Genomic DNA, 11,849 nt, shown 5'->3' with positions numbered 1-11,849 from the left:
TGTAGAGGTAGCGTGCCGACTGCGATCACATCGACTTTGGAACCGTTTCCCACGTGCATCGTCACCTCGTCCTTAGCCAATCTTCGCTTAATCCGTAGTCCCTATTTCGAGTTGCAAATATTAGCAACAGAACCAGTATCAAATATCCAGGTGCTACTGCGAGCATTAGTAAGGTACACATCAATAACATGTATATCACATATACATTTGTTCACCTTGCCATCCTTCTTATCCGCCAAATACTTGGGGCAGTTCCGCTTCCAGTGACCAATCTGCTTGCAGTAGAAGCACTCAGTTTCAGGCTTAGGTCCAGGTTTGGGTTTCTTCTCTTGAGTAGCAACTTGCTTGCCGTTCTTTTTGAAGTTCCCCTTCTTCTTCCCTTTTCCCTTTTTCTTGAAACTAGTGGTCTTGTTGACCATCAACACTTGATGCTCCTTCTTGATTTCTACCTCCGCAGCTTTCAGCATTGCGAAGAGCTCGGGAATAGTCTTATTCATCCCTTGCATATTATAGTTCATCACGAAGCTCTTGTAGCTTGGTGGCAGTGATTGGAGAATTCTGTCGATGACGCAATCATATGGAAGATTAACTCCCAATTGAATCAAGTGATTATTATACCCAGACATTTTGAGTATATGTTCACTGACAGAACTGTTCTCCTCCATCTTGCAGCTATAGAACTTATTGGAGACTTCATATCTCTCAATCTGGGCATTTGCTTGAAATATTAACTTCAACTCCTGGAACATCTCATATGCTCCATGACGTTCAAAACGTCGTTGAAGTCCCAATTCTAAGCCGTAAAGCATGGCACACTGAACTATCGAGTAGTCATCAGCTTTGCTCTGCCAGATGTTCATAACATCTGGAGTTGCTCCAGCAGTAGGCCTGGCACCCAGTGGTGCTTCCAGGACGTAATTCTTCTGTGCAGCAATGAGGATAATCCTCAAGTTACGGACCCAGTCTGTGTAATTGCTACCATCATCTTTCAACTTTGCTTTCTCAAGGAACGCATTAAAATTCAACAGAACAACAGCACGAGCCATCTATCTACAATCAAGCATAAACAAGCAAGATACTATTAGGTACTAAGTTTCATGATAAATTTAGGTTCAATTAATTTAACTTAAAGAACTCCCACTTAGATAGACATCCCTCTAATCCTCTAAGTGATTACGTGATCCAAATCAACTAAACCATGTCCGATCATCACGTGAGATGGAGTAGTTTCATTGGTGAACATCACTATGTTGATCATATCTACTATATGATTCACGCTCGACCTTTCGGTCTCCGTGTTCCGAGGCCATATCTGTATATGCTTGGCTCGTCAAGTATAACCTGAGTATTCCGCATGTGCAACTGTTTTGTACCCATTGTATTTGAACGTAGAGCCTATCACACCCGATCATCACGTGGTGTCTCAGCACGAAGAACTTTCGCAACGGTGCATACTCAGGGAGAACACTTCTTGATAATTAGTGAGAGATCATCTTATAATGCTACCGTCAATCAAAGCAAGATAAGATGCATAAAAGATAAACATCACATGCAATCAATATAAGTGATATGATATGGCCATCATCATCTTGTGCTTGTGATCTCCATCTCCAAAGCACCGTCGTGATCACCATCGTCACCGGCGCGACACCTTGATCTCCATCGTAGCATCGTTGTCGTCTCGCCAATCTCATGCTTCCACGGCTATCGCTACCGCTTAGTGATAAAGTAAAGCATTATAGCGCGATTGCATTGCATACAATAAAGCGACAACCATATGGCTCCTGCCAGTTGCCGATAACTCGGTTACAAAATATGATCATCTCATACAATAAAATTTAGCATCATGTCTTGACCATATCACATCACAACATGCCCTGCAAAAACAAGTTAGACGTTCTCTACTTTGTTGTTGCAAGTTTTACGTGGCTGCTACGGGCTTAAGCAAGAACCAATCTTACCTACGCATCAAAACCACAACGATAGTTTGTCAAGTTGGTGCTATTTTAACCTTCGCAAGGACCGGGCGTAGCCACACTTGGTTCAACTAAAGTTGGAGAAACAGTCACCCGCAACCCACCTATGTGCAAAGCACGTCGGGAGAACCGGTCTCGCGTAAGCGTACGCGTAATGTCGGTCCGGGCCGCTTCGTCCAACAATACCGCCGAACCAAAGTATGACATGCTGGTAAGCAGTATGACTTATATCGCCCACAACTCACTTGTGTTCTACTCGTGCATATAACATCAACATATAAAACCTAGGCTCGGATGCCACTGTTGGGGAACGTAGTAATTTCAAAAAAATTCCTACGCACACGCAAGATCATGGTGATGCATAGCAACGAGAGGGGAGAGTGTGATCTACGTACCCTTGTAGATCGACAACGGAAGCGTTTGGTTGATGTAGTCGTACGTCTCCACGGCCCGACCGATCAAGCACCGAAACTACGGCACCTCCGAGTTCTAGCACACGTTCAGCTCGATGACGATCCCCGGGCTCCGATCCAGCAAAGCGTCGGGGAGGAGTTCCGTCAGCACGACAGCGTGGTGACGATTTTGATGTTTTACCATCGCAGGGCTTCGCCTAAGCACCGCTACAATATGACCGAGGTGGAATATGGTGGAGGGGGGCACCGCACACGGCTAAGGAACGATCACGAAGATCAACTTGTGTGTCTGGGGGTGCCCCCCTGCCCCCGTATATAAAGGAGCAAGGGGAGGAGGCCGGCCGGCCCTATAGGCGCGCCAGGAGGAGTCCTCCTCCTAGTAGGAGTAGGACTCCTACTAGGAGGGGGAAAGAAGTGGGGAGGGAGAGGGAAAAGGGGGGGCGCCGCCCCCCTCTCCTAGTCCAATTCGGACCAGGGGGGAGGAGGCGCGCAGACCACCTCTGGCAGCCCCTCTCTCTCTCCACTAAGGCCCATATGGCCCATTACTTCTCCCGAAGGTGTTCCGGTAACCCTCCGGCTCTTCGGTTTTCTCCGAAATCACCCGGAACACTTCCGGTGTCCGAATATAGCCGTCCAATATATCAATCTTTATGTCTCGACCATTTCGAGACTCCTCGTCATGTCCGTGATCACATCCGGGACTCCGAACTAACTTTGGTACATCAAAACTCATAAATTCATAATATAACTGTCATCGAAACCTTAAGCGTGCGGACCCTACGGGTTCGAGAACAATGTAGACATGACCGAGACACGTCTCCGGTCAATAACCAATAGCGGAACCTGGATGCTCATATTGGTTCCTACATATTCTACAAAGATCTTTATCGGTCAGACCGCATAACAACATACGTTGTTCCCTTTATCATCGGTATGTTACTTGCCCGAGATTTGATCGTCGGTATCTCAATACCTAGTTCAATCTCGTTACCGGCAAGTCTCTTTACTCGTTTCGTAATACATCATCTCGCAACTAACTAATTAGTTGTAATGCTTGCAAGACTTATGTGATGTGCATTACCGAGAGGGCCCAGAGATACCTCTCCGACAATCGAAGTGACAAATCCTAATCTCGAAATACGCGAACCCAACATGTACCTTTGGAGACACCTGTAGAGTACCTTTATAATCACCCATTTACGTTGTGACGTTTGGTAGCACACAAAGTGTTCCTTCAGCAAACGGGAGTTGCATAATCTCATAGTCATAGGAACATGTATAAGTCATGAAGAAAGCAATAGCAACATACTAAACGATCGGGTGCTAAGCTAATGGAATGGATCATGTCAATCAGATCATTCACCTAATGATGTGATCTCGTTAATCAAATAACAACTCCTTGTTCATGGTTAGGACACATAACCATCTTTGATTAACGAGCTAGTCAAGTAGAGGCATACTAGTGACACTCTGTTTGTCTATGTATTCACACATGTATTATGTTTCCGGTTAATACAATTCTAGCATGAATAATAAACATTTATCATGATATAAGGAAATAAATAATAACTTTATTATTGCCTCTAGGGCATATTTCCTTCAATTATGACATCGGAAAGGTTTTGAGTGATTCGGATATTTTTCAGAGTACTAGAGAGTTACAAGAATTTGCCGGGGGAAGTAGTGGGCCTTAATGGGCCATACGGGAAAGGAGAGAAGGGCCTCAAGGGGTGGTCGCCCCCCCCCCCCATGGGCTGATCCGAATTGGACTAGGACGGGGTGGCGCCCCCCCCCCCCCCCCCTCTTTCCTTCTCCCTCTCCCTCTCCTTCCTTCTTCTCCTACTTGGACTAGGAAAGGGGGAAACCTACTCCAACTAGGAGTAGGAATCCTCCTCTTGGGCGCGCTATGAGAGGGCCGACCCTCCCCCTCCTCCACTCCTTTATATACGCTCCAAGATTTGTTTAGCCGTGTGCGGTGTCCCCCTCCACAGATTTCCACCTCGGTCATATCGTTGTAGAGCTTAGGCGAAGCCCTGCGTCGGTAACTTCATCATCACCGTCATCACGCCGTCGTGCCGACGAAACTCTCCCTCGACCTCAGCTGGATCTAGAGTTCGTGGGACGTCACCGAGCTGAACGTGTGCAGATTGCGGAGGTGCCATACCTTCGGTGCTAGGATCAGTCGGATCATGAAGACGTACGACTACATCAACTGCGTTGTCATAACGCTTCTGCTTACAGTCTACGAGGGTATGTGGACAACACTCTCCCCTCTCGTTACTATGCATCACCTAGATGGATCTTGCGTGTGCGTAGGAATTTTTTTGAAATTACTGCGTTCCCCAACAGGTATGATGTGGTGTGCTCCAGGGGTCACCGGGCTTCACTTTTTCTTCCTGAAGTCAGATCTGGTACAGAGGGTCTCATGTGGTGACAATGACATCGGTGCAAGCCCAGAGCTTTTCTCCTGCCATGCTCGTTGATAGAGTCGGAGCTACGCGGCTGACTTTTTGGCATTGGCTGATGCAGGCCTAGGCACTTTGTTTGTGGTGAAGGTTGCATTGTCGTCAATGGTTGAGTGAGAGTTTCACTTGTGCTGGTGTATGACGATGACAATGGATTGCAATATCGACGGCGTGTGTGCGTTGTGCGTCGCCAGTTCGCCCTGATTGCCTTGTTTTTGTGGGAGTGGTGTGATAGCTTTTGGTCGGTTTTTCATTAGTTAATCGGACAACTTTGGGACCGACTTGAAAAAGACATCCGGTGAATCGATCTTACACTTGATGACGGTTTAGTTATTAAATTAGTAAATCATATATGTATATGTATCTATACCCCTACTAATAAAGTAAGGTGTGTTTCGCCAATTTTTCATCCGTTCACCGCCGAAAAAAATTCTACCCGAGGTGGTACTAAATTTTTATGTGTTTGTGTGCTAGAAAAACAATTTTAGTACGTGGGCTGCGCATTATGGCCCAGCGAAGTCAGCTCACTTATTTTTCTGCCCACGCAGCTGGCAAAATTCTATTTATCGCATCGGGCGACAAATAGTCGAAGTTTCGCACAGGACAACCAATAATGGGCTGGCCCATTTTTTCTGTGTTTTTATTTCTATTTTTATTCTCCTTTCCATATCTCTTTTTTCCCTTCCAAATTTATTTCTCTTTTGGAATTGGACTCTGATAACTGACAACCATGTGACAGATTGCAAAACTACCAACCGACCTCTTCCTCTCGAACGAATCGCTCCCTTCGATCGAGCCTCCTCTAGCGGGCTCCTCCCGATTCTGGGCTGTGCCAACCTTCGATCCCACCTCTCGAACAAACCAACTCTGAGGTCGCGGGGTCGACCTGTCAGCAGTTAAAAAAAGGCACAAAAAATGGCATGCATGGGGGATCAAACCCACAGCATCGTCACACACTAAATGTAATGACATCCAGTTGTGCTAGCCACCTTTATTGATTAGAATCAACATACACACTACTTGTATCTACTTGAGACGAGATAAAAAAAAAGACAACCAACAGTCTAGCCACCTTTATTGATTAGAATCAACCTACACGCTACTTGTATCTACTCGAGACGAGATAAAAAAAAGACAACCAACAGTAACTGAAAATCCAAAACACCAGGCTCGTTTGTTTGGGTTTTAGGACTATGCATTCTAGTTCCATCTTTTTTTCTGCATGTTTCACATCGGTTCACACGGTTCAAAAATCTGGAAGTCCCCTTCCCTCCTTTTTCAGATGCAAATTACAACGGTGTTTGCATTTAACTTATCATAAATGCGAGTCATATATTACCATATTATTTACATAGAAATTACCGGGGTATGTTCGTAAACAACGTTTTCCCGTTGTCAAATGTTACCGTGGTGATTGTACTTAAGTTATCGGGTATGAGCTTCATATATTATCATACTATTTATATAGAAGTTACCCGAGGATATTTTTCAATACCCCCCCCCCCCCCCCCCCCCCCGCGTGTAAAAAATGGTACTACGGTGTTTATCTTAAGTTATCAGGTATGAAGTTTGTATATTATCATACTATTTACATAGAAGTTACTGGGGGTATCTTTTCAATAACTTCCCCCCCTTGGTTAAATTTACCGCGGTGTTTCTACGTAAATTATCATATATGTGGTTCGTATATTATCGTGCTATTTTCACATAATTTACCGGGGTACGATTTTCAATAACATTTTCCCCTTTGAACAAAGTTAACGCGATGGTTGTACATAAATTATCCACTAAGAGGTTCATATATTACCACGTCATTTTCACATAAGTACCGGGGTATGGCTTTTCAACAACTTTTTTCCTTTGGTCAATGTTACGCAGTGCTTTTACGTAAATTATCGGGTTCGTACAGAAGTATCAGGGTATGGTTTTTCAACAACCTTTTCCCTTTGCTCAAAGTTACTGCAGTGTTTGTACGTAAATTATCGGGTACGTATATTACTGTGCTATTTTCACATAAATTATTGTGGGAATATTTTTCAATAACTTTGTTTTCCTTTGGCCAAAGTTACAGTGGTGCTTGTATGTAAGTCATCGGGCATGGGGTGCTATTTATCACATAAGTTCTGGGGGTGTATGTTTTTCAACAACATTTTTCCCTTCGATTAAAATTACCGTGGTGTTTGTACGTAAGTTATTGGGTATGCAGTTAGTATGTTACTGTGCTATTTTCACATAAGTTATCGAGGTATGTTTTTAACAACTTCTTTTTCGTTTGGTCAAAGTTACCGTGTTATTTATGTGTAAATTATCATGTCTGCAGTGAGTATATTCCATGCTATTTGCACATAAGTTGTCGGGGGAGGGTATGCTGTTTCAACATTTTTTACCCGAGTCAAAAGTTATCGTGTTATTTGTACATGAGTTATCAGCTCTATTGTGTGTATATTATCATGTTATTTTACACATGAGTTGTCAGGGTATATTTTTCAATATTTTTTTCTTGGGTCAAATTACCATGGTGTTTGTATGTAATTTATCAGGTTATGGCATGTTTATTCTTATGCTATTTCAAAGAAGTCACAGAGGCATGTTTTCAAGAACTAATTTCCCCCGGTTCATTAGTTACCACATTGTTTGATCGAGTGATTTACACAAAAATTACCATACTAATTTTGCTAAAAAGACCTGCTACTCTATTCTGCTCCCTCCTGATTAATTTTTATGAATACAAGTTCCCTGTTACCGTTGATCAGATCCTTCGCTTCAAATGGGTAAATGTTTTCTAATAGTTCTAGATAAATGTATTTTTAGAAGAAGCTTAGTCAGCATGAACATTAATTAGTGTTGCAGGAGACATTCTCTATTGGAGAACTTACTCTTTCATATGAACTAAGCAAAATACTGCTCACAGATGAGATGCACAGGTCAACAAAAGAGGTGCTTCATAATTCATACTTAAAAATAGTCTCTGAAAAGGAGGCCCAAAAATACGTCCAAGGAAATTCCAAATGCTAATCACTGACAAAAAAATGTGAGAATCCTCAAAACCCAGTGACCAACTCATGTGATCATGGTAATACCTGATCCTGACCCCAACAGAAGGGGCAAAAGGAAGCCCAAAATCTGCCTTGATCAGTTTCTTTTGGTTATTGCTCGTCCACCTTGCTGTGTATAACTTGTTTCTCGTCAGCATACTGAACCACTTGCTTCTTTTATCCTAGGTGACGTTAACAATTAAACTGAAGCAAGGATAGGGAATTTGCACAAAAACATGCAAATATTTTTGCTCCATTTTTTCCAGCAAAGTTTGCCTACAAAGTACGTAGTAAGTACTACTTGTATACTAACCATGTCTTCATCTTAATCAACCGGCTTGCGAAAAATCGAATTGTTCATTCAATCATTATCACCACCTTGAGGGATTCATCACAAGTGGTTAGCAGGCGCTGCTGGAACCAGCCATTGAACTAATTCAGTAAGGTAAACTGAACCAAGGAGAACACACCAGAATCACAGACGAATTCAGTAGCAACAGCGGAGTGACGACGTTGTGTGCAAGACCTGGTGGCTCGGGGGCGTGAGTCTGTGGAGGCCATGAAGGCTCTCGTCGGCCGAGTCATGCGGCTGCTTTGGGTATAGGAGCGACATGCCGCTGCGGATGCCGATGGCCAGCGAGTAGTGCTGCTTCTGCGGCTCCGGTGCCTGGGGCCAACGCCCATCCGCCGCTGAAGCGCTCCTGTTTCAGAATTGGATCGGCACGCGTGTCCGCCGCGGAAGCGCTCCTGTTCGTGCTCCCCGACGCCAAGGAGGTCCAGCCATGTCCACCACACTTCCAACCTATTCCCATCGGCAGCGATGGCGGGAGCTCGTGGCGCACGCTCGGTCGCCGCCCGGAACAGCCATGGCCCATGGACGACCATGAACCCGATCGTTTCTCGTCGTCCCTGGGAACGGCCTCCCCTGCCACCCTTGGACCACCGCACCTCACTGCCGCAGCTCATCTCTGTCGGCGGCGTCGTTCCCACGTCCCCCCTCTCCTTATCGGCGTCTCCCCCAGACAACGGCACCACGGTGATGTGGGGGTGGTCAGCAGCATAACATCGATTGGAGCTTCATCGATGTAGGCGCCTGAGAAACATGGAGGTGGCAGCGGGAATTCGAAGAAGGGGATTGATGGTGGACGTGTTTTGAGGGAGATCGGGAGGGCGGGGCGAGTGCGAGCGATGGGATCTGACGGTGCTGGATGGGTTAGATCGTTTTGCAATCTACCACAGGGTTGCCATATACATATTTCGTTTAGAATTTATTTCTTAAATTAGAAATTCTCAAAAAACATTCAAAATTAAAAAAACAAATTTTGGAAAATGTTCGGAATTCCAAAATTTGTTGCTATTTTGAAAAATATTCGAAACATGCAAAAATTTGCGCATTTTTTAAAAATATATTTTTTTAAAAAAATAGTTCAAGATTTCTAAAAAGAAAATGGCATTTCAAAAAATGCTCCAAATTAGAAAAATATTTATGTTGTAGAAAAAATTTCAAAATTTAAAATAATATTTGATTATAAAAGATACACATTTTCTAGAAATCTTATGAATTTTCAACAAATGTTCCTGTCTTAAAAAATGTTTACAAATTCAAATAGTCTTCATGTTTTTAATAAAAAGTCGTTGTTTTCAGAAAATGTTTGTGAATTTTAAAAGATGCTCCCTTTCATATTTTGTTCGCATTTTTTTGATAGTGTACATAATTTTCAAAAACTATTTAATATTTTAAAAATTGTTCATGTTTCCTAGAATATTCAGAAACTTCGAACCTTGAAATCCCCTCGATTGAAAGGATTGAAAGGGTAGATTGAATAACCGATGGGCCTTCCCTGACGTACGATGACGTAACAAAACTCTTAAATGTCCTTGATCAATTAATGGAAAAAGCTGCACGAATCCTTCACACGAAGCGAAACCGAGAAACTAAATATTCCTTTTTCGTGTGCACACAGGGTTTTGCTTGCACATATAATTCTCACTGATTTTAAATACGTACTCTCCCGTTGCAACGCACGGGTATGTGTGCTAGTACAATCTCAAATACTCTCAATAACTCGACAGGTACGTACTCATGGACAGAGGACTCATAAGTCATGGATGACAGGCAGGCCACGCTAGCTCGTCATGGACAGAGGACTCAAAATATATCATGCACCATGCATGGAATCCTTCGTGGTTGAGTGATCATGGTTTTGGCTCCGCGGGCTTGGGCAGTGGCGGCTGCGCCGGCTTCGGTGCAAGCTCACTGGTAGGGAGTGGCGGCAGCTCTGGCTTCGGTGCAAGCTCACCGGTCGGGAGTGGAGGCAGCTCCGGCTTCGGTGGCTCCTCTGTCTTGGGTGGCAGCTCGACCTCTGGCTTCGGCGGAAGATAACCGGTCGGGAGTGGAGGCAGCTCCGTCTTCGTCGGCTCGTCTATCTTGGGTAGCTCTGCTTTGGGCGCAAGGTCGCCTGTAGGAAGAGGCGGCAGAGCCGGTTGTGGTGCGATCTCACCTGTTGGCAGCGGAGGCAGCTCCGTCTTCGGTCGCTCCTCACCCTTGGGCACTGGTGGCAGCTCTGGCGTTGGTTCCACGTCAGGTTTGGGCAGCGGTGGCAGCTCCGGCATCGGCAGCACGTCAGGTGTAGGCAACGGCTGCAGCTCCGGCAACGGCTGCAGCTCCGGCAACGGCAGCTTTGGCAACACGTCCGGTATGGGCAACGGCAGCAGCTCCGGCCTGGGCAGCCCGCCGGGTATGGGCAGCGGCGGCAGCTCCGGCTTTGGCAGCGCGTCGGGTATGGGCAGCGGCGGCAGCAAGTCCGGCCTGGGCAGAGGTGCCGGGAGATCCGGAGGCACCTCCGGCTCCTCCAGGTGCCGCGCCGCGTTGCTGATGCCGCCGCGCGAGAGCAGCAGCACGCCGAGGAGGAGCGCCGCAAGAGAGGAGGACATGCTGGCGATCTTGCAAGCCATGGCTGGCTTCACTGGACTGGTCAAGAACGGTGTGGGGTGAAGAGAAACGAAGGCGAGGGTGCAGCATTTATAGAAGGCGCTCGTCGGACGGAGCCGATCGATGGCGTGGCGATGCGTTACACCCAAGATCGATCGCCTGCGTAAGTGCGCTGCGTTTCTTCCGGGCACTTAATCCGTGGTACGTTTCGTGCTTGGCCCGTGTGGCGCGTTGGAGAATCGGGCCAGCGGGGCCGACCGGATCGGTTGCTGCGGTTTACACTACTGCGACGTTGCCTGCGCAGAGAAAACCGCCGGGCGCGTATGGGTCAGTGTCACACAATCTGCACACGAAATTAACCTGTCGTCCGGTCAAAAAAGAAGAGAGAAAAAATGACCACAGACGTTCCAAGCGTCAAGAGGTGGGTCCTTAACCTGCTTTCGATGGATTTATTTATTATTACTGCGAGAGAAATTCCTGCGGAATCACATTTTTTTTAAGGTGCGAGGTCACGCCATTGGTTGCTTGAGACTGCTGGGCTGGTACGTTTCACGTTTTGGAGTACGAGCTAGTTCTACTCACTCCCAGGAGGCGGGAGGAGAGTGCCAGCTTGTCCGTGCATCATGATCGCCAAGGAGAAAAACGTTGTTGATTTTTTTGTTAATAACGCGCAATGAAACATGCGTCGAGATTATTATTGACTTTCCTGTTGTTGAGAAAAAGGTTTTTATATATTTTGTTGTTGAGAAAAACGTGCTCTATCCAGATCTTATTTTTAGGGGATATGCTATCAATCTCTTTTTTTGAGTGTAAACTTTTGATCTATTCGTTTTCAATCATGATAGTACATCCAACACCATAAGTAATACAAATTACATTAAGATTTGTAGACCATCTACCGACAACTATAAACACTGAAACGAGCCGAAGGAGCGCCGCCATAATCGTTCCTCCCTCGCTGGAGTCGGACACAACTTGTTCTAGTAGGCAGTCGAGAAATTGTCGTGCTAATGCTCCATAGTACCAAC

General features: G+C 45.5%; 1 protein-coding gene across 1 annotated transcript; it reads right to left on the bottom strand.

Moving 5' to 3' along the window:
• Positions 1-9,927: 9,927 nt before the first annotated feature.
• On the bottom strand, positions 9,928-10,900 carry LOC125541289 (uncharacterized). Its single transcript, XM_048704736.2, has one exon. It carries the CDS (start codon positions 10,842-10,844, stop codon positions 10,086-10,088), a length of 759 nt encoding a protein of 252 aa, XP_048560693.2. The 5' UTR covers positions 10,845-10,900; the 3' UTR covers positions 9,928-10,085.
• Between the last annotated feature and the right edge of the window lie 949 nt (positions 10,901-11,849).

Source organism: Triticum urartu, chromosome 2A (assembly GCF_056163025.1).
Source record: "Triticum urartu cultivar PI428250 chromosome 2A, HENAU_Tu73, whole genome shotgun sequence".
NCBI lineage: Eukaryota > Viridiplantae > Streptophyta > Magnoliopsida > Poales > Poaceae > Triticum > Triticum urartu.
This window is presented reverse-complemented; position numbering and strand designations above follow the sequence as displayed.

Bases quoted from the DNA above. Each gene is read 5' to 3' on its own strand.
- LOC125541289 (XM_048704736.2), bottom strand. From the start codon at position 10,844: ATGGCTTGCAAGATCGCCAGCATGTCCTCCTCTCTTGCGGCGCTCCTC.